Source organism: Eleutherodactylus coqui, chromosome 6, assembly GCF_035609145.1.
Source record: "Eleutherodactylus coqui strain aEleCoq1 chromosome 6, aEleCoq1.hap1, whole genome shotgun sequence".
Lineage (NCBI taxonomy): Eukaryota > Metazoa > Chordata > Amphibia > Anura > Eleutherodactylidae > Eleutherodactylus > Eleutherodactylus coqui.
Window position 1 is genome coordinate 164,643,536 of NC_089842.1, and position 24,598 is coordinate 164,668,133.

General features: G+C 40.6%; 1 protein-coding gene across 2 annotated transcripts in view; it reads left to right on the forward strand.

Moving 5' to 3' along the window:
* The first annotated feature begins 410 nt into the window (after positions 1-410).
* The window catches only part of KIF26A (kinesin family member 26A), a 133,668-nt gene continuing 109,480 nt past the window's right edge, over positions 411-24,598 (forward strand). For both annotated transcript variants that reach the window (XM_066608142.1, XM_066608143.1), the window contains exons 1-2: positions 411-688; positions 2,040-2,267. In XM_066608142.1, coding sequence (XP_066464239.1) covers positions 641-688; positions 2,040-2,267 — 276 coding nt within the window. In that variant the 5' untranslated portion in view covers positions 411-640. The remainder of the gene's footprint in view (positions 689-2,039; positions 2,268-24,598) is intronic.

Genomic DNA, 24,598 nt, shown 5'->3' on the forward strand with positions numbered 1-24,598 from the left:
CTTTTTTGTGTGTGTGTTTGTGAAAAACGGAACGGATGACACATGGATGTAACACAGATGTGTTTTTTTACGGACCAAGATTGCATACACTTGTGTGAATGACCCCTTAGATTTTATACAGCCCCTTTTTATCTATAGAAACGCCAAAGATGACAAAGTTAGCAGATCTGCTTCACTGTACCGCATAACTGAGAAGTGAAGTCAGCACCCTCTGGTCCTGCTGTCTTCATCACTGCTTACATTCAACTTGTTCATTAAGTAAACTTCTGCTTGCATGGTGGCATTGGGCCGGGGGGGAATCCTGCTCCTATGCCGGACCCTCACGTTTGTGGAAAAGTGAAATAATCCTGGGAATGATCCCTCCTGCCCCTCCCTGCACGCTCTCCCTGCGCCTGCAGTCTTCCTGAGTCATTAGTCTGGCCAGTCCAGAGCTGCTGAGAGCAGGCTGCTCCCTCTCTGCCCCTCATACTTCCACATTGTGAGCTTGTTTGTTCCCTGGGAAGACAGCATGGATGATGGAAAGATTACTTAGCCCTGGCAGAAGGAGTTGTGTTAATTGGAGTGAGTTTTGGGAGCTTTGCACTCTCATCCATGACTGAGCTACACATTGTAGTGCACAGAAGGAAAGCCCAACACAACCATGGTCCCTGTGCTGGGCAATGCAGGCTATGCCAATCATACAGGACTGGTAAGTTGCAGAACTTTAGCTGTCAAGTAAAACTTTGAAATTGCATTCCTTTAGGGATGCAGAACTTGAGCAGAATTCAGCGCTGAAGATGTCTAGAAGGCTGAGTGTGTGCTGAACATACAGTGTATCAATGCTTGCTATCATTATTTGTTGGTCTTGCATTCTAGTAACGAGACTTTACTGAATATATATATATATATATATATATATATATATACATACATACACATATATATATATAGGTTTGGGAAAAATACCATTAGTAATGCGAATATATGTATGTACGGGACTGAGGCATTGAAAAATAACCTGTGCTACTGTTGTATGTATGTAAATTAGTCTACTTCTGGGGGACTACCTCTACTGTATAGTGTTTATGTACAGTAAATGCTTGTAACACTGGAGGAAGCACCACTACTCCTATAATATATGTATAAATACACACTGTATATTGTTCTGAATGATCAATAAAGTTTATGTAGTACAGGAAAAAGGATCAGAAATATTACTACTACAACTGTAACAACTTCTATAGCACTGGACGACGTCTGATTTCTATGATATATACTATATATAGCACTGGGGCAGTATCATCACTACAGATATATATATATATATATATATATATGTAAGTATTATACATGCTAAGTGCACTTTAGAAGTATACAGTATTGATATAAATTATATATAGTATGTTTATTACTTATATAGTTTTATGTAGCACTGGGAGTAGTTTTCAGAAAGACTATAACTACAGAAACAAAGGCAACAACTTCATATATTTGCATGTAGTACTGCAAAAAGTTCCACTGATATTGTTGAGGTGCATTCACACAGGCTTTCTGTGCATTGCAAGATGCAGAAAAATCGCACATGAAAAAATCCATTTTGTTAAATGGCGTAATTCACATGGGCAATTAAAATTTTTTTTTATTTTACAGCGCATTGCGTGATATAAAAGTTACAGTGTGTCTTAGTTTTGGGCAATTCTGTTCAAGAATCACCCCTTCTTGGTCAGGGTAGAAAAAAAAATAAATCGCATCACACCTTCATGTAAATGCGAGTTTCAAGCACGTGAAATGCGATTTTCTTTTTTTTTTACTATTGCAACAGTGCAAATCGCATGTACTGCAATGATTTTCTCACAAACGCATTGCACTCGCAAAGAAAATTGCTGGTTTGCAGACCCAATATCGATCCAAGTCGCTTGGGCTGATATCACACCCGCCTGTGTGAATGTATCCTAAGTATTCTAAATAGCAGATAGCATAAATTAGTACCATAGTCACTTTACATGGATACAATGTATGGATTCTAAAAACCTCATCATAGTATCTATTCTCTTCCGTAGGTTGCAGACAGGTTTCCTGGCAGAGAAGTACCATCACCAAGGAAAAGGTTGCAGTCGGCAGATGAAGCTCTTCAAGGCAGCCGTCCTCCTCCTGAGGGAGCCGGGGCGTCCTCTCTGTCTGAGCTGTCAGAGGGACCCGGGGTAGGGGAATGGTGCCCTTACTGTCAAGCAAAACTGGCTGAATTGAAGAAACAAGCCCTCCGATTGGCTGTGCCTGGCTCCATAATGGTGAGAGTGCCTCAAATTAACCATCAACTAGTTTACAATAGAGGATGTTGGATGTCATTGAACCTTAATGTGGCTGTCCAGTATTTGCAAAAAGCTTCTTTTTTTTTTACTACCCAGAAACAGTGCCACTCTTGTGTATAGGCTGTGGCTGATATTGCAGGTCATCCCTGTTCAAGTAAATTGATCTGATCTGTAATATCAGGAACAGCCTGTGGAGAGTAAGGATATGTTCATGTGGCGGAATTTGCCATAGAATTTTCCACTGCGAATTCCACCTTAAAAAAACTTTTTGGCACGGAACTATACGCAGAATTTACCATGTTAATGGCATGAATTCCGATGTGGAAATTAGATTTTCTGGGTCCACATTCTGTATGCAATTTTTTCCCATCGACAAGGCAATTTTCACATGCGGAATTTTAGAGGCGGAATTTATTTGGAATTTTTCCATAAGCATGTGCAGAGTGTGAGCATACCCTGAGGGTATATTCACAACAACGATTTTTCCATCCGATATTCTTAATGATGGAGCAGTCTAAGGGCTCCTTCACACAGACATACCTTGTTTCCCCAAAAATAAGACCCTGTCTTATATTAATTTTCACCCCAAAAGAGGCGTTATTCCTGGGGACGTCTTATTATACTTACCTAGCAGGCTCGGTCCAGGTCCCTCCCACTGCTCCCCAGAGCTCCGATGTGCTACTTGCAGTTCTCGGCCACCCACGGAAGATTAGTACATTTAGTGCCTTATTGATTGGCTGAGCAGCGGTCAAAGAACTAATCACAGCCATCGCATTGTGGAGGCGGGATTTATGAATTGTCTGAGCCACGGCATTGATTGGCTAATTCATAAATCCCGTCTCCACAAAACGATCAATGCAGCACTCGATGAACCAATCATAGTGCTTGCATTGGTTCATCAAGTGCTGCATTGATTGGCTGAGCAGCGCTCGAGGACCAATCAGAGCCATCTCTTCCTGGAGGTGGGATTTATGAATCCCTTAACCAAGAAGTGATTTTTTGTGGGACTGAATAAAGCATGTTGGATCTCCAGAGAGCAGTGGAAGGGACCCGGACCAAGCCTGCTAGGTAATGTATACCTTTTTCTTTTTATGTAATACAGCTAGGCCTTATTTTCGGGTATGGCTTATATTCCAAACCTCTCCAAAAATTAGGGTAGGTCTTATTTTCAGGATACACAATACACAGTAAAAAAAACCATTGATTATGGCCCTGTATATATAATGGGTAACAATAAATAACTCTATGTTGGTATCCACCATTAATGGAGAAACTCTATGGGCAGGATATTGTTAGGCCACAGCATGAAGGCTCATGGAGGTCCAGCAGTTCTATACAATAGGGCCCATGGCCATTCATAAGTGTCCCATTTTAGCCCCATGCAACTCAGTGCTCTGACACTGTCACAAATGTGAGGCTTTACTCTGATAGTACCAATGTGTATTATGTATACATTAGATGTAGCAATCATTAAGGGTGCTATTACACTAGTGCCATCAAACCTTGCCTAATAGCGCTAATTGCCAGGCTGCACCTGTACTTGCAGGGTGAAGCTGCCAATTGTCAGGAAACCGCGAGAGCTAGCGGCAGCCACTAGTGTTCCCATTATACCAGCCTAATACTTAATGCATATTAGATGTAGCAGCAATCCTTAACCCTTAAGTTACCAACCATACGCCTTTTTACAGCAGTCACTAATAGGCTTCAGACCAGGCTCACACGACCATATAGGAATTCCGTATTACGCAGGCTCTGCACGCCCGTGTAATAAGCTGTAGATCGCAGGCAATCAATTACATTGACTTCCGCAGTTCCATTCACATTACAGTGTCAGAATTGCGCAATTCACAAGTGCAAAATAGAATGCAGCATGTTTTATTTTGCCACGTACATACGCGAAATAGAGCCCATTGTTCGCTATTGTTGAGAATTGAACCGCAGCCCATACGCTTGGGGTCACAGCTGTAAAATGCCCCGGTGGCCCCACAGCATTTTAAGCCTACAGCTGTGTGAACCTGGCCTTATTCTGAGCGGCAGCTTTTGAAAACTACTTTGTCTCTTGGAATGCAGCAATACAAAGCAAATCTTGAAAAAAAGTGTCTTTTAGTGTACATCAATAGCAAAATATAAAGAAAATGTGTAAACTCTGTATCGCCAGAATCGTGCTGACCTAGAGAATAGTGTTATTACATTATTCTGCATGCTGAATGCTGTAAAAATGGGGAACAAATGGTGGAATTTATCCCTCCCCCCCCCCCAATCCTCACTCAAAAATGATGCCATTAAAAAATAGAACTTGTCTTACCAAAAACAAGCTATCGTATGTCAATGCAAAACTTAAATTATGGCTCCTGGAATGCGCTGATGAAAAAAACTGAAAAATTGGTTGGTCATCAAGGCATAAATTTTGCATTTTCGATGGCTTCTGTTGTGTTAATTGACATTTTAAAGTTTGCAACAACTATGAATTTAAAGGGCTCAGCTGGGTCTTTAAAATCAAGAGCTCATCCTTAGAATAGGTCATCATCAGCATCGGATCCGTGGGAGTCCGACTCTCTGGACCCTCGCCGATCAGCTGACTGAAGAGGTCACAGCATTCTGAGTATTGCAGTGTTGTGAGTATTGCTGCGTTGTCAGACAACAGACGCTACTAAGAGTACAGCGTTCTGGGTAACAGCCGCTTGCTGGACAGATGTAAACATTGTAGAGGTCACACTAATCTATGGCTCCTTCAAACAATTAGGAGTCCCAAGAGTCGGACCCCCATGATCAGATATCAATTTTAAAAACTCTGATAACCTCATTAATGTATTAAGTGTCAAGCTAATGTTTGCTGGATCTGTACATTTACTACATGCCATGTATGGGTGCATTTGCTGTCTTGCAAAAAAGTGTCGAAGTAATTTATGAAGTTATTAATGTAATCTATTTATGTATTTTTACTGTATGTATAGCAAAATAATGGTATTGCTGATATTAGTTCATTGTGTGTGTCCCTGATTGATCTGTAATTGCACACATGTCCTTTCTCTCTATATCTGGTGCAGCCTGTAATTGTTTCACTCTTTGAGCCAACATCTGGTGCTCAGATAGGCAGCAGTCACCCACCCAGGCTATAGAATGTGCAATAATTACGAGCTGCGTAATTCCTCCCTGTATCTACATTTTTTTTTCTTTTTGGAATGTTTGTGAGAAAGTAAACCGCTGTGACAATTAATGACAGGGTGACCCAATGCCGAGCTGTGTGATCTTGGCTCAGGAAGGAAACCCGCCCGTCCCTTTGACATGGGAGGGATCTGTGACAATAAAATAGCATTGGAGCATGTTTCTGAGTTTAAAAGGGACAATAACCCATATTTTTTGCAAACCTTTCCATTCTGTGTCTGTAAAATAAGTAATCCCTTTAAATAACTCCGGGAGTTCTTAGTGCATCTGAGGACAGGGTTTCATCATTAGCCGGCTAATTGCCCAATGATGTAAACATAATGCTGAGGATAAGTGAGTCAGTCCACCTGTTAAGCATTTTCTTCTAAATTTTTGCCATATGGGCAAATTTGTTTTTCTATAACATTTTCAAAGTGTCATATGATATAAGCACACAGTAATTTTAATTGTGTTACTTTAATATGTATGCAATTATGTTATGGAGTTATCTACACAATAGAAGCCATTGCCACCGGGCTTTGGAGAATGTAGCCTATTCCAAACTGATCTTGTTGCCATTTAAATGGGTGGTAAGAACCTACACAGGACTATGGGCTTCACAGGTGCCACAATTTTGGCAAGCAAGGAAATGGAAATCAACTAGGGTTATTAAAATTATATTGGGGCAACTATACCACCAGTCATGGCTTGTTGGCCTTTAAGAGGCCTGGGTATTTATCATTGCTACCCTCTTTGTAGGTCACTGCCTAATGGGTTTGCATAGTAGGGAATATTAATTTGGCCCAGGAAACCTGCAGAGCTGCTATTGGAAAGGTCCTCACAATATTGGTGTCATGTCCCTATTCTACATTCATGGTTGGACTGTGCATACAATTACTGGTCACTCCTATTACCATTCTGTTTGACTGGAGTTTTGGAAACTAAACAGAAACTTTTCAGATTGCAAACACTTAATCTAATAGTACCAATTAGTCCATCCTGGATGTTGATATTCCCTCATGGAGGCTTTACAATTTAATGCCCTATTAAATATTTCAAGAACTGTGGTCCTTCCCTTCAAAAACGTTAATTATAGAGCTCTTCCCTGGAAATGTCCAACAGTGATTGTAAACCTTGGCTTGAACACATGACAAAATTCCTACAAACCGCATTAGTGCCGTGGTAAACGACATGCTCTGTCTTGCTGCTCAACAGGTGGAGAGACAATCATGGGAATGCCTTGACTACATTGGAATCTTAAGATATATCTGGGATTTAGCTAAATGCAGCGTTACTGGATGCCATGAGAGAATCTCAAAATGTGGAATTATGGGAGGAAGTCTCCTTACATAAACATTCCTCTTTTCCATTCATCTTATTGTGACTTTTACATCTACTGTATATTGAAGACGTCTTACGGCTTTGCTGATGCCATATAAAGAAATGTTTAGAGAAACTAATAGGAGTGTTTATATTGCCATTACATGTGTGTTATATACAGGGTGCTAATGGAAGGAAGGGGCTGGTGCAAGATATTATATAAGGATGGACTGGGATTTTGCTTCTCTAATAAATTGTGTTCCTGTTCCTAATCGGAGACTAAAAATTCAGGTATGACTGGACATAACACCAAAAGGAAAATCCAGGTCAGCCAATGATAGAACAGGAAATTAAAAAATACCTTTTATTGCAAAATAGTTTTAAAAAAGTAACAATAGGGCATTGACCACAATACATCAAATAGTGTCAGTTTCAGTTAAGGTTACAACTTAGGGTGCTGCTCGCACCAGAAAAACGTCAGTAAAGCTCTATAAGATGCACTTTTTTCCCTCCAAAGTGGGGGGAAAAAGTCGCTGTGTCTTACAAAGTGTATGGGCTGAAATTCGTTGCAATCACCATTTGTTCGTGCGACCGCATGAACAGATGTGCGACCAGTTAGCAGTTTTCTCTGCTTCCCACTGCTGCCTATATGTACCGCTGATTAGTAGTGAGCGCCAGCAGGAACTGCTGCTGCTTCCCCACCTCCACCAAACGGCTTCCTTCCTTCCTCCTGCCGTACACAAGCGCCACTGTGACCTGGAGCTCCATTTTTTTAGACCTCTGCTGCTTCTTCTGCTCTGTCACCCGACACTATTTCTTGAGCTGTTCCTGGGTGAGTTCAAAATATTTGTTCCCTATTTTCCCCCTTTAAAACAGGGGTGCGTCCTATTGTCCGTTGCTTCTTATAGAACACAATGAGAAAGCCACCAGCTGATCCCTGCTGGAAACACTCCCCAGCCAGAAACTTGAATGTAGGAGAACCTACAAATCAAGTATGAGGCTTTCTAAATGCATGAAAAGGAAAACTCAATGCAAAAACCCCATATAAGTGCATCATTTTTTCTGCAGGGGCTTAGTAAGATGTGTGTATTGATTTATCATGCACAAAGGCTTCCATATCCTTTAATGTCCCTGGTGCTGTAGAGCAGTGAATTGATTGATGATACAGTTCTTGATGGCGCAGGGGAGTGAAAATTAAATTCTCCACATTCAGGTTGTTTTGGGTGGTCCAGTACTAGGGGGCACCATAGGAAATGGGAGGCACCATTTAATAGTCCGAATTGCATTTGATATACAGGAACACTATGGTCTCATCTTGAAGAAAAAAAGGCAAATACTTTTTTTTCTATATTTAAAACCTGAGATATTTTGCTAACCAGGTGGCCACTCTGTTTCCTCCACATCATTCAGCTCCCATTTATTAGATGTCTGGTCCCCTGTGAGTGCCAGATTCTTGCAATTTAAACTTACTTTTCTGGTTTAATGCAAATAGGTAGGGGTTTTCAGTTAATTTCTGCATGTTATTTTGATTTTGTAGCAACTTTTTCATATTGAAAAGTGTTGGGTTTGGGCTTTGTACAATTATATGAAATTGATTTTCCTGCTCTAAGTGGCATCAAAAAATAGAAATGATGGTAATTGTCTAATTGAGCAGTTATTGAAAGCTTTCAAAACCACTTAGTTCCCTGGAAGTGATGATATTAATGAAGAAGAAACATATGTATTCAGGAACTTGTGTACTTTTTCTTTTCTTTTTTTATTACATTGATGTCAAGTTTTTGCAGGCAGCCATTTTCTGGCATGAATTCATCAGGTGAACTTGAAAGTCCTCATATTGGGATTTATCAAATGGGTGAAAAAGTGGCAACAAATTGGATTTCAGTACTCATTTTTCAGAGGCCCCTTGGAAAATGGAAGCAGGGACCCGACTGATTGCCCTACACTTTTCATTTGCACGGAGTAAAAGGGTTCCTGTTGGCCATAGCAACCAATTACAGTTCTTGAACAAAAATTGTGACATGACAATGAGGCTACTTTTCTCTAAGATAAGCCTTGGTGTCTTCCACTTTAAATTGAAAAGGTCATAGACGTGTCTTCTTCTATGATAGAGTACACATATTGTTATCTATCTAGAAAAAAAACAAGTAAGATAGATAACCTTATGTGATTTTCTCGAGAGAGAAAATAGTAGAACTGAATGTCCATTTTGAGCCAACATTGCTTAAAATCCACATCCCTGTATTATATAAAAAAGATGTCAGTTGGCTTCTTCCAAGCCCAAGACAGCTTAGGGGGACGTGAATGATTAGTGACAATATGAGGTCCCTTTTTTTCTGTATTATCCAAATCCCTATCTTGTTATTCAACTTCAAACCCAAACAGTCTTGTAGGATCTACTTAATAACACCTTCCAGTTTCCTGTCATAAATTAGTTTTGGACATCTCTGTTATTATTAAGGATTTGTCCATTTGTCGGTGATTACATTGTTACTTTATATATTATAACCAACATTGTTTAATGAAACAATGTCATTTTTCCTGCAGGAGAAGTCTGGAAGAAGCCAGCCCCTGTAGGGGAAATCTGCTCTTATTGACCTTCATTTCAATTGAAAAATTTCCTGCATGATGATAATAAAATTCCTTTAGAACTAAATTTAGTTTTTTTTCTTCCCCTAATGTTGCATTGTGTGACTGCATTGGGACGTGGGTTTATGGTCCGACGTCTGGAAATGGGAAGCAAAACAAAACGTTTTCAAAGTCATTGAAAGCGTGACTTGGTCACGGCTGATGGATAATATTAAGTTGCTGGCTGTTCTTGGGAAGTAGATTTATCCTTACAATGCACAGATTCTTCTCATGGCTTTATCTGCAGCTCATTGACATTGACCTGTCTCCTGCTGGGTGGTATTTTCTTTGGGAAAATACACCTGCTTTCTTCCAAGACCTTGTTGTAGTAGGCTGGTGCACCTGTCCTAGAAGGTCACTCTGTGTGGTCGTAATTATGTGTCTTTCAAAGGGAAACGTCTTTGATAATAGAAAAAAAGAGGAACTTGATGATTGGTAAGAGAATCTCCTGTAATTTCCATCTTTGTAAAGGGCACTATTAATGCATTGTCCTGTCATTGTGTTAAAGCTTGTTTAAGGGTAGGATTTCAGGTACAAACCATACATTGTGTCTCAAGGTTATGGAGACCGTTGACCACCGGGAGAAAGGCTAAACAGATACACTCTGTTCAGATATATTCAGCATTAAATGACTTATAAACTTTTCATTTTGTGGCACCAAATATGTTTCTGCATAAAAAATTATTTTTAAAAATGAAATAATATAACATTGTGCATGTGGGACATGAGAACGGTGTCAAGAGTGAATTCTACAAATACAAATCAGTTCAACACATCTGAATGGGCTTGTTTTTGTGACCAGCATATGATATTCTGCAAACCTAATTCAAGTGAATGGTACTGTTGCAATAATTTATGCACCAAATCTGCCACATGTGAATTCGCACTTAGTGGGCTAGTAACTTCCTTTTGTGTATGAAATCAAATAGGCGTAAAACTCACATGGGCATAGCTATAGGAATAACATACAGCACACAAAGTTGAGAAAGAGAAAGGAATCAGCTGGGATCCATAGAAAGCTCTTCATAGCCTTCAAAATTGTTGGCTATATGATATATTCGCCTAAGAGAAGAAAAATATTCATGAGCATGTGGAAATATACACTATCCTACCAGAAGTAATTGGACACCTGAGTGAGAATCAAAAAGTATGTATTTACATAAGTTAATACTTTGTGGGGCCTCCATTGGCACTAATGATATCGGATATTCTCTATGGCATACTTTCTACTAATCTTTGATACACTTCAGCTAGGTATTTCCCTTCATTTATCCTGCAAACATCTGGCAAGTTCTCTTCTCAAAGAAGATGGACACTGTTCATATTTCCTGACTCGATGTTCCAGTTCGTCCCAAAGATGTTCAGTAGGGTGCAGGTTGGGACTCTGTTTAACCAACAGTGTTGGATTTATGACAAGGCACGTTGCCTTGTTGGAAGCATTGCTGACCATTCCCAGAGTACCATCACATTGTTGGTAGCACATTATTGTCTAGAATGCCAAGGTACACCTCCATAGTTCTTGCAACTACAACCAACAAACCAGGACAAAAACATCCCCAGACTAAATGGGAACTGGTAACTATTGTCACAACCCACTCAAGCCAAAAGGCGTTTCCAAAGAATCCTCCACATCCAGTTACGTCTATCTGATCCGAAGATGGAGTTTTGTGATTCATTACTACATAGAACATTCTTCCATGGCTCAACTGTCCAAAGACAACGCTCGTTTCACCATTGTAGACAAGCCAATGCTCCTTTGAGAGAACTCGACAGACTTTTGCAGGATCAATGGAGAGAAATACCGGTTGAAGTTTATCAGACGTTAGTAGAAAGTATGCCACAGAGAGAATCCAATGTCATTAGGGCCAAAGGAGGCCATGTTAAGTATTAACATATGTAAATAAATTCAACTTTTGATTCTTGGCCTGGTGTCCAATTACGTTGTAGGATAATGTATTATTTGGGCTAACAGATATGCCATTTTGGCATGTGTGCCTTTACTACATTGACATTATCATACTTAGAATGTAATAATAAAAGTGTTTTTCTAATTTATTTGGAAGTTTAAGGGTGTCAAATTATAGGATTATCCAGAATAATGGAGAATTTACAAGAATTTGATGTCCTCCGTAGTCTTTAAGAAGTCAGTTCTGACACTTCTGTATATCTGGTCCACAGCTTCCTGGCATTGAGCTGACATGTTTTGTGACTGAACCTGAATATACTTAAACATTTTGGATCAGGCAATTCCGGATTAAAATTGAGTTTGGAGCTGATTTTCTATTATTTTTTAAATTAACAAACCGTTATCATATTAACAAAATTATCACCTACATTTAAAGGGGAAATAAAAAATAAAAAACCTTACTGGTACATATCAGAGTATCAAAAAAAAATAGTCGTTATGGAGCTCAGAGAGCTGATTTCTAAACTAATGGATTTTGTGATGAAGATTTACAGTACGTTACTGGAAAACTCTGACACAGCTCTCGCATTACTGATTCCACTGGTGCGGTAATGTGAGAACTGTCATATGAGAACTGTCATGGAGAGTCCAAAGAGGTTCAGTCACTTCATAAAATAGGTTCATGGTGGATTTCCCTTTAAAACATATTTTTTTTATTAAGTAAGCTACTTAGTTTTAATATACCACTATAGAGTTCAAATGTTCACGATTTCCACAATTAAATCCATCTGCAAAATGCCGAAGGCGATGAATGAAAATATTGGTCTCTTCACAATTAGTTGTAAAATTATGAAAATTCCATAATTTATTCATCTTATTGCTGTTAATATTTCAGCAGTAGGATAATACATGGCACAGTGGCGGGACTTATGAGGCACTTTCTGTTTATTTTAGATGGAGTGATTTGTAGTTTTTAATTACTCTTTAATTTTACCTAAAATGTTCTTTACAGCTATGGGATTTTAAACTCCTCTTCTTCTGATATCTATATCATTTATTAATTATTCTTAAACTTATCTACTAATATTTAACATTTTTAGACTATTACTTGTGCTGGTAGACTCGGGGATCTGCCGTAATCAAGCAGCAACTGTTTAGTTTCTGTGCAACACCACCCAAGGAGAAAATGAAGCAACACTGAATTAAATAGGCTATGTAATGTTTGGATGTGTTGAGTCCTCCAGGGTGACAGGCTCTCTGTTTTGTTCTTCTCCATTCAACACCAAGGTCATGAACAGAGAGCCCACCTCTGTTGAAGGGGTTATGCAGTCAGTGCCCAGCCAGTGTAGCGGCCAGTACTCGTAATTGCAAGTATTGCTCTCATTGACATCAATGGGCGCTGTGCTTGTAATTGCAGGCTGGGGTCCCATTGATTTTATTTAGAGCTGCTACACAGGGGTCGGAGCAGTGCTTCCACTTTGGGGTTTCCTGGAGTTAAGGTAATCATGAGCCCCAGGCACTGGCGTAACTATAAAGGATGCAGGGGATGCGGTTACACCCGGGCCTAGGAGCCTTAGGGGTCCCATAAGGCCTCTCTTCTCCATATAGGGAGCCCAGTACTATGAATAAAGCATTAGAGTTGGGGGCCCTGTTACAGGTTTTGCATTGGGGCCCAGGAGCTTCAATTTACGCCTCTGGCCCCAGTGATCAGATTTTGTAACTGGGCATATCTGCAATGAAAATGCTAGTTTTGGATAGCAGTAGTCAAGCACCGTGGTTGAATGCAGCTTTTAGCATAACCAAACCCCAGACTGTGGGATCCGCTCTCTATCATCTTGGGATGCCCTAAAAGGTTGTTTGGAAAGGGTTTGTCTTACCATTTAAATAGAACCTGTTGGCTCTTCTTACATGTCTGTTATGGTAAATGCCTCTACAGTACGGTATATGAAATAACAATTCTGGAGCATCTTTTCTAGAACATTGCATTGTTTATTCCTCTGCTGTTCTTCCTGAAAATGTATAAATAAATCGACAACTCAATGTTATTGGTGCAGAAAATGGCCACACCTAGTTGTCGCTTTATATGTACTTTTCTTGGTGGAATAACAAAGGAATGGCACAATGCAGAGCTTTAAGAAACAATTCTCCAGCATTGTTCTTTCATGAGGAATAGAAGTGTTTACTGAAACAGACATGTCAGGAGAGGTGATGGCTGCGTACAAGTAGTTGACTCAGCTTTTTTACGTATGGCAAGAAATTCACCATGCGTAACATATATATATTTATCGTCGGTATCCATATTGAAGGTCTGTGGAATGCACTTTCTTGTCTGTTTTTCTATGATATGCCGTTTTCCTAAAATACTGATTTAATCATTCCTAACAAATGTTTAACCACATGCTTCTGCTTCTATATGACTGATGGCAGAACGAGGTGATTCATTTAAAGTGCACTCTGAGGAGTAGTCATCCTGTTAGGTCATAGATGTATTTCAGGGAACATGTCATTTATCAGCCATTGGTTTATGTGTGTTTCATAGACATTCATCATTCACTTGGAAGGCATCCTATGTTTTTTTTACATTACTCCTTCCTATAGATTGAGTACACTATTTTGGGAACACTGTTTGGCACATTTCAGTGAGGTCGCAGGCAGAGGCTCTTCTATTAGGGATCAGTCATCCCTAGGACATATGCATTTATTCAATATAAATCTTATTTATATTTATTTGACACCCAACTCAATCAGTCTAAAATATTGGTTGCCTATATTGCAGGTCTAAAACGCCAAAATCACGTCGTTTAGTAGGGAAGACGTATGAAACAGGTGCAAAAGTGAAGAAGTTACAAATAACAACCAATTAAGGTCTCTGAACAATGAGAGATGATATTTGGTTGGTATGGAAAATTGCTCTACTTTTCCTTGGCACCAGTTTTGATGGGTCTTCTTCAGGGTATGTTCCCATGGGTTGGAAATATTGTGGAATTGGCTGCGGAAAATCAGCAACATTTACAGTGTAAGCATTGTAAAAAGGATTTTAGTAATCTCATCTACACACAGTGGTCAATATCCACGGCATAAACTGACCTGCATTGTGGATTTTAAATTCATAGAATGTCGATTTATGTTATGGATTTTCACTCCTTCAGATGGATTGGTGAAATCCGTGTCAAATTCGCATCGAAATTATGTATAAATCATAATCCGAAACATCTGTGAACATCTGCTAAGGGCTCATTCAGAGGCGTAAGTTGAAGCTTCTGGGCCCCGGTACAAAACCTGTAACAGGGCCCCCAACTATAATGCTTTATTCATAGTACTGGGCTCCCAATATGGAGAAGAGAGGCCTTATGGGCCCCCTAAGGCTCCTGGGCCTGGGTGCAACCGAATCCTCTGCATCCCCTATAGTTACGCCCCTGGGCTCATTGATATCTGCATCAGAGGTTCTGTTCCAATCCTCTGTTAAAGATTTCCATAAAAATCCAGTACAAGTTAGCGCTGTATGCCCCATTATATCCCCTCGACTATGGATAGCACAGGAATCACGCTGTTGTTGCAGGTGGTATATAGCGATGCAGACTCAGGATATGATGCAGAATAAGTTACAGCCTGGCAGTCCTAGGCTCTGCCGCACAGCATCCCATGGTCTCTTGTTCCAGCACCCTTACCCTCTGTCTACCTCTGGAAGTTTACACAGTCCAGGAGTCACATCAAATCCTGTGCAGCAAACCGGGATTTTCCAAAATGGTCCCTTTGCAGGCTTTTGCGCCTCTCCTCACAAGTCTTCAGCAGCAGCAACCTTTCTCGCTCGCTCTTAGTTCCCTGCAATTTACTGATGACGCAGCAAAAATTGTCATTCATATTTGGGGAGCATCAGCCAATCGGCACTCATAGTCTGCTCATGCTCCATTCTAGTATGCAGTAAATTGTAGCAGAATTCTGGGGTATGTTACAATGTGGCGCACTTTATGGCACGTCTGTTGCCATAGCAAAGGTTTAACCCTTTAAGGGAGTCTCTTACACTGTTCACAGGTACCCCAACATCACTAATCAAGAAATACAGAATCTGTATCAGGGTTACAGCACTCTTCTCTCTTATAAGCACATTTGTGTGTGCCTGAGTGCTACATTTTTCTGCAATGAACAATGCTTTTTTTGCGCACACATCAGCGTATTTTACTGTACTTTTTGCCCCTGCAAAACATGTTCATTTGTGTGCAGTAAACAAATGCACCAATTAAAATGGCTAATTAGTTCTAGATGTGTTCTTTTTCCAGTGGAATTACCCAGTGTCTCACATCTACTTGAGCAGCCCCAATAACTTCTATGGGGACCTTTGGTGTGCAAACTATGCACAAAAATTGAACATATTCTTTTTTTTTATTTTGTGCGACCGAAATGCGTGCGTAGAATACTGAAATGTGAATGAACCCATTGAAATCAATGGGTTCTATTCTCTGCATATTGGGCATACAAATTTTGCACACTAATATGCTCGTGTGAAACCAGCCTAAGGAATGAGAATGTTTGGGTGCACAAAACCCTATGGCACTCTAGAAGAGAGATGTGATTGCTAACACCAAGATGTGATCCTTTACTTTCTACTGTGAGACTCTCCTCTCTTCTGTTAAAGGGCATATGTACCATAGAGGCAGCCCATATGGCTGCTTATTGGGCCTCTGGAGATTGGAAGTCCAATCCACATAGGTTTTATGCTCATTTTGAGAAGTGAAAGATGTACTAAATTCATGAAAATAGGATGGGGATTCCAAAATGTCCTGCAACAGGAAATGAAATTGGGAGTGTGGTACTGAGGTCAAGCAGTACCTTAAAGGGGCCTAATGTTCATCTATGTTATGGTGCTTTCTGTCCTCTGTACTAAGTAGTCGTTCTTTTCCTTTACTTTTGATGCTCAGTTTCTAATCAAATAAAAGTCAGATATCTGCCAGTAATTGAGGGTTTGAGGTGTCTCAAAAATGTCTCCTGTTAATATTGCTTACTCGGATTATAAAGCTTTTGTGAAGTTATAATGGTTTTTTTCGGCCAGTAATGTCTAATCCATGGGAATTGTCTAGAAGATCCTAGCAGACGGGGAGCCATTTCGCTGATGAGTAAGTTTAGGTTGAGTCTGCCCCTGCAATCTTAACATGACCTGGTGAAAATGACTCCATACATAGCTGTCATCATTCCAGTAAAAACAACATTTTTTTTCTTACTGGCAGCACATTGGTAAATTGATCCATTGCAGAATGACATTAGCACAGAATACTTTGTGCAGGACCCTTTCATTGCTTTACTTAATCATTCTTGACTAGGAATTTGGCTTGTGCAAATGATCAAGTTGCTCCGTAGCCCCAACTTAACCTGATCCATAAACACTCAGACTAATAGATTCATATTTCTTAAATAGTCGTGCAGACTTAATTTCATATTGTCGACAGTCCAAGTTTTCTTGCTACAATACTTGGGTCCATTGTCCATAGCTCTGTCTGACGTTCCCATGCCATATTGTGTTTACTATTGTAGGCCTTGCTTTTCAGAAAGTTCCTTCCTGCCCGTGTCATTCTTACTTTCCCACAGCTAAGCATTGTGCAGAGCTCTTTATAAGAGCCAGCTTGGCTTATGCATACGGCAGCACTGAAGTCAGTCTACTATAACTGATATGAATTGATGTTCATATGCAACTGGCTCTATCAGTCATCTACGGTAGCTTTCTGACACATCCTGTCCTATTTCTCACAATTGAGTTGCTTGCAGTCTGGAGTTTGGCAAGTTTGAGGAGTGTGCCTATTGTTCATTGTCTAACTTGTGTATCACTTCTGTACGGGGAAGAAAAAATTAAATTGCTTTGCAAATCAGTGCTGTAGGCCCCGAGAGACAAGCTGGAAAGATCTTTTATATCTATGTATAAAGATATTGAAATTAAAAGCCTGATGCCTGCAGCTCTGCTCCATAAAATCATCATCTACATCAATGTCCATTCAAGTTAGCTAGTATGTATATATGAAAAACTGATGTTGATCGTGAGTTATATACATACACTATCCTACAAATAGTAATTGGATTGAGCAAGAATCCATAGTATTTATTTCCATATGTTAATACTTAGTGGGGCTCCTTTGGCCCTAATGACATTGGATACTCTCCTTGGCATACTTTCTACTAACGTCTGATACACTTCAGCTGGGATTTCCCTCCATTCATCATTTCCTGACCCCACGTTCCAGTTCATCCTAAAGATGTTCAGTAGGGACTCTGTGCGGGCCAGTTCAATTGTGAAATATCCATATTCTCAAACCAACATAAAACAGTGTTGGATTTGTGACAAAGTGTGGTCTTGTTGACGGCATTGCTGACCATTCCCAGACTATTGCCACATTGTTGGCAGCACATTACTGTCTAGAATGTCAAGGTACACCTCCGTGTTCATGGTTCTTGTCTCTACACCCAATGGACTGAGATCATGCCCTGCAAAGCATCCCCAAACCATAACGAAACCTTTGCCATAGTTAACTGTTGGCACAACACATTCGGGCAAAAGGCGTTCACCAGGCATCCTCCGCATGCAGGTATGTCTATTTAAAGATGGAGTAGCATGATTCGTCACTCCTTTGAACATTCTGCAATTGCTCAACAGTCCAATGACAATGCTCCTTGCACCATTGTAGATGGACCGATACATTGTGATTCATGATGGAAGGCTTGTGTGCAACGGCATAACCCGTATATGAAATGGCATGCATCTCCTGCCACAAACCCTGGCTGATGCCTCCAAGGATCTGCATCTTTTGTAGCATAGTTTAGGACACATGACAAGTTAATAAAATATCATCCGTACTACTGATAGGGGTGTCCAAATACTTTTGGTAGAATGGTGTATGTTGTGCCTATGACAATGGTGACGTGCCAGAGCATAGGTCAGGTAGTTTTGTTATAGGGAATTGCAACGTCAGTAAAGTTCCCACTCAGAAATGATGTAGTGAAACTTTTTCTTCACACCTGAATGCTAGATTCAGAGTTGCAAAAGTCAGAGTTGTGTGCACGGAGCCTGTGTGATGGCAGAGGCTCATGGAGTCCCTAACATTCTAGAAACACTTTGCATTGCCACTGCATGGTACCATTTTACACAGGCAGGGGCCTAGATATAGTGAGTACCAACATATTAGTCGCATCCAGGCCCTGGTATGTGAAAGGGGCACATAAGAAGACATCAGTATTATACCTACCACTTACGTGGGAGGCTCTGATACAGTTTTTTGCTTTGGTGCGTAAAAGCTTTAAGTTACTTTAAAGCAATTTAAAGGGCCACTCAGGTGTAAACCTATTTTTCCATTCCTGCCCTCCTCACCCGATCGCCTGTCACACTATGAAGATCTCCTCTGTGTATTCCAGCTGCTGCCATGCCATGCAGCCTCATCTGATGCTTGTCAGGCACCATTTGAGGCTGTTAGTTTTTTTTTACATTCAGTTTCCCATCAATCCCATGATGCATCAGCACAGCATTAATTTAGCTAAGGCTATACCATTTTTGCCTTCTAGGGACACTGTTTAATTGTCATTACTTTCTATATTCAGTTAAATAAGCTATAGACAATGAGTATATAGTCAGGAGCATGAGCTGTGATCTCCTTTATTATAACTGTGTGGCAGGAGCTGTGTGGTCATCATCAGTAACTGTGATAGAAATGTCTGTATCTATCTCTAGACAGTTTCTGTGTAGTTCCATGTAATATCACACAGATTGAGAATTTGACTAGGTTCAGACATTATAACCCCAAACAGATCTGAGCTGATCAGAATTGATCATCTGAAGTTTCTGACAGAAATAAATAACCAACATACCATTAGCTCACTTATATATATTAGAGCGATAGCTACATGATGAATGGAAAGAAAAACAGTGTACCTTTAAGAATATCTTTGCAATATGGCAACCAATGAAACATGGTACAATTCCATGTGAATCAAAAAGACAAACCCCCTGTATGTAGCCGTAACAAGCCATGGGGATGGGGCCATAATGTATAGCACACACACTATATATACAATAATATACACCACATATCCTTTGTTTACTCCCTCAAGACCTCAAAGCAACTATCAATGACTTAAAGGGGTATCCTGGTTACTGTATGTCTTTTCAAGTATTCACCCATGCAAAAAACTGATAGATGGGTGGGGGTCTGACCACTGGGACTCCCGCTGATCCCGAGAATAGGGGTCCCATTCCCCCCATCCTCCTTGCTGCAGGCCCCACAATGAGTAGCAGCTTGAATAAAGCACATGTTGTGCTTGTACAGTGCCGCCCCATTCATTTTCTATGAGACTGCTGGAGATAGTTGAATACAATGCGCTTGGCTATTTCCATCAACCCCAATGAAACGAATGGAGCAGTGGTTGCCTAAACACCCTGCACTCCATTCAACATTACTGATCTGTAGAGACAAGTTCTGCTTTAGCGACAATGTAGCAATATTTTTGTCATAAAGCAATAATCTGATTGTAACTACAGTCAGTCAGGTTGGTTGAGTTGATGGTTAGTGACCCATAAAGGACACAGCTCTCTTTCCTACATAAGTACTAATGGAGATGTTTGACATTAGCAAAAAGTGTCAGCTTTTTTTCTAGAAACAGCGTGTAAGGGGTTAGGAAGACATGAGCGTTTTGAGTTGCTACTGATACTGTTCAATGATGTTCATTATGTTATTGTCTAATCACTATTATTTGTTTGGTACATGGATAGGGAGAGTAGTGGTGTAGAAACCATTTTCTGACATATGGAGTTAAAGTTAGGAGTTGTAGAGAGTGAGACCGAGGAGAATGGTTTCAAAAAGAGACCATGGATTGGAGTAACAGGTCACCTGACCAGGTGTCAGTAACCTGAATACAGAAGTAAGAGGAGCGCATGAGTTGGTGAGAGACAGTTGTAAAAAGACGGAGGAAGAAGTGTGCGTGCGGCAGTAGAGAATGTGAGCGTCCTCGAAAACCGACAGCGGTGTGCAAGCGCACTGCCCTATTGAAGAGACTGTACAATATAGTGCTGTCCATATGGGAAATTGTGTCTAAACTGTGGTGGATAATAGATGTTTGTAACCTCAAATGCGAGTAACAAATAGCAGTAAGATAAGACCCTACATCCCATCACCTCCTCCATATACTGACTACTGTACCTGTTCTGAAGCCGTGAATTTTTGATGTAACCAGTGACAGTAAAGAAGTTATTCAGTTGGGAGCCGGTATCATTATTTGTAGAATAGAGGTATGGCCAACAATAACATCTACAATCGGTTGTGTACTCAAGCATAAATTCACTGGTGATGGAAGGATTTTCTTACTGAGGCGGAGCATCTGCCCCGGGCTCTGATAGTGATGCCACCATTTAGTAATAAGGGGCTAATAAGCGTCACTCATGTCCATGAGCTTTGTCCAGTATTCATGGTTAACTAAATCCAGCTTATCCGCTTGAGGGATAATGTCTAGTGCCCGAACCACACCTCAGCCCGGTGTGTAGTAGCAATTGCAAGAAAAGGAAGCAGCCAGCACTCAGATGTATTCCCCAATATCAAATCACTATATTGCCCATCACATCTTTCCACCATAAAAAATGGAGTTGCGCACTGGAAAAGCAGCTTTTGGTGTTTCATACAACAATAACATCCTCATAGCTTATCTTTTATCAAATAATGCAACTCCATTTAACATGCAAGCAGCCAATGAAAACATGGCGCACAGATGACATCACGCAAAAAATCATTATAGAAATTAAAATGTAAAAAATAGTGTTACATAACATATAAGAACAGGTGAACTGCAAAATATAAATTTATTATAACATAAGATCCTGTTTGAGAGTCAAACCTGTTTTATGGTGGAAAGATGAGATGGACAACAAAGTTATTTGATATTGGGGAAGACATTCGAGTGCTGAATGCTTCAGTTTTCTGCATTTGTCTAGTATTAAAGCATTTATTTGAATGGGGATGAACTGTAATACCAGACACAGCCAAAGGAAAGAGAGGCGCTGTTTCTGGGGGAAAAAAGTGGACTCTTTTGTTCACATTCAAAACAGCCCCTTTATTTACATGCCTGCGGAGAGGTGAATCTGTACACTGATTTCCTGATCCCTGGTGTTGGAAAGCATAACAGAGCCTGACATTGTAAGCATCAAAGTCTGTAACGCTCGGGGCTCTTCCTCTAAAACTGCTACTCAGGAAAAGAGAGCACTTGGGAAAACACTACATTTCCTACAGTACGTGTTGATTGTTGCAAAACAAAACCGTCCCGATTCATTAACTGTGAAACGTTTGTTCTTGATACATGACTAGAACTTCTGACCAATGCCCAAAACTTAGGAAAATGCTGTTAGAGAAGAACATTTAGCACTGCACTTTATAATTACATATAATCACATTCTTTGAGAAAGTCTATCTATTCTTGAAAAAGATGACTGAGAATGTCTGTAGCAATGATTACAGCTGCTACTTGGGTCATTCAGCTTTCCCAGGCTCCTGATCGCCTTCTCTGCCTAATAATGCAGTGCTACAGCAGCAAGGGATGTATTACTGTATACCAGGCGTCTTGAAGGTAATCCTCATTTTAATAATTTAATTACTCAGCAGCCAAGTCTGTTTTCTGGTTTATATGATGTACAAGCATCCCAGGTTTTTTCCACATTACATCAATTCAATGTGAGCTCTATGAACAGGGGCATAACTATAGGGGATGCAGGGGATGCGGTTGCACCCGGGCCCAGGAGCCTTAGGGGGCCCATAAGGCCTCTCTTCTCCATATAGGGAGCCAAGTACTATGAATAAAGCATTATAATTGGGGACCCTGTTACAGGTTTTACCTTGGGGCCCAGGAGCTTCAAGTTACACCTCTGCCTATGGGGGAAATTTGGAGAACTGAGAATCCTCATGTCATTATGAAGCACGAGCGTGACTCGTGCTTAACAATCGAATGTCTTCTGTCTCATATCTCAGCGGGAACTGTACGGGGACGTTCTTCTCGGTGGAGTCTATGGTGCTGGCCTCTCCTTTCCGGACATGATGGAAAATTGGTTAATGCGAAAACTGAATGATGACTATGATGATTACATCTACCAGCATGATAGCACACCACCCCACTTTCACCTTCAAGTCCATACCTACCTCAACGACGCCCTGCCTCAATGCTAGATAGGAAGAGTGGGAAGAAACAACTTGACCCTCATGTCGTCACCCTTGTGATCACCTGACTTTTTACTTGTAGGGCTACATAAAGGATAAAACTTACGTGCCGCATCCATTACTAAATCGCTGTTTGTTGTGTCACCCACGGCGCTCATATTAAATCAATGTAATGTAGATACAATCTGGGATCCTTGTGCATCATATAAATACCAGAACAGTCTCTCATGTACGTTAATTGCTGAGTAATAAATTCATAATAGTGGGACTTACTTTAGAGACACCCTGAATATATTGTATGCAGATTTGCACTCTTCGGGTGTACTCTCTTTCTCAAGGGATTGTAAAGGAAATCCAGTGTCCACAGTATAGGATAACATCTACAGCCTTCTTGGCTTACTTCAAAGGATCCATTGAAACAGAACAGACACCTCTAATACCTTTCAGACCAAGTATAGGCCCTTTGTTACTATGTTAGCAGTGTTTGCCTTTTCTGTATGGATCCTTTGAAGTAAATCAATTAAGCTTTCCATCTTATCCCACATTGTGGAAGCTGGACTTCCTATGTGACACCTTGTGTGGCCCTGCACCTCTGTATGTCCTGTGCAGGTTATCTTTGGTAACTTTGTTGCAAGGCTAGGGGCATGGGGAAGGTATGATGTTTGAGACCACCAAAGTGACAATGTCTCATACACTATGTCCTCCGTGTTACGCCTAGTGCAGTGCATGACGGGGTTGATGCAGAAAATAGGGGCTCTCACGCAGGTTTAGGCCTTATTCACACGTCCGTATATAAGCAGCTATTGCAGCTGTGTTCAAAAATCGTGATTATCTGAAGCATTGTATTCCAATGTATTCATTCAGATGAGTGATTTTTAGCCGCGTTTTAAAATCATGTCAGGAAAAATAGGACATCGGCGACAGACAACGGCAACCGATTTTATACGGTGCATGAAAAGATAGGTCTTGCCCTTTCTTTTTTTCCGAGATACGCTACAAGCTCCCATAGGCTTCTATGGGATCTGAAAAAAAGAGCACTAGGAAAAGAATACAGCTGCCTCTATTTAAGCATTAGTAGTGATTTCGAGGATTTCTGCCTAACAAGGGATTTCCGTGCTGCAGTGTATTTTTTTTCACAGATACGCCTCAGCTGCTCGTGTGAATGGACGAGTAAACGCTAATTAAGATCAGAACTTGATCGTAGCTATTCTTCTTTCACACAATTTTTGGCACTGTGCCTCTTGAGCAATTACTAAGGCTCAACTGTGTCCCAACGATAAAATAGAATCAGCTCACCCACTTCCATTGTGCTCCCATGGTATCCTCCATCCTCTGTCTTGGCTTCTTTTGGCATGGATCATATGGAACAATGCAAGCGGTGCAGGGACATCATCACTCCTGCATGACGAAGTGGCGGAATAGGAAGCGCTCGACTTCTCGCAGTGCCACTGTCATGGTCAATTGTGTCTGTCTTAAAGATGCAGATACAATTGATTTCATGAAATGAAGACCAGATCAATCCCACCCCCCCGAGTTTGCCTCCTTAGACTGAGTAGGCCCTACTGGGTTGGCTAAGTACTAGCTCTGGCCCAGGTAGTACCAAGTATGAAATTCTTGTCTTCTCTTATCTTCTCTAACACCCAGTCATGCTTACAAGAGGAAGGTCAAGACAAGGTGATTTCAGAGAAAACCTAAATGTAAAGAGACCCAACTATATATTTTAGAATGTACTAGAAAATATTATTTTTTCCACTCATGATATGTAGGAAAATCCCCCCGACATGCGGCACATCCGTGCAGGACAGGTTGAAGCTCATTACACCCATCATGGTTAACCTCTGATTTCTATGTGAGGGAACAGTTTCCTATTCAGCCTCCATGTAATTTGTGTTTTGGCAGGCATCGTATCCAACTGTTTTAGGCAACACTTCTCTTTCCTGGATCTGTTGTTAGCTCAGGAAAAACAATAGGTCAGCAGCTACGCCCAGATTGATGCTTGTTTGAAATAGAATAATCCTTAGAATAACACATTAATAGCCAGGCTGAGGTTATGTTGGTGAGCAGCACGTGTGTAAATAAAGGAGGCTCGAAATGCATGAGGTTATCAGTATGGGTGGAAATTGAGGATTATGTTTATGTGCATAGAC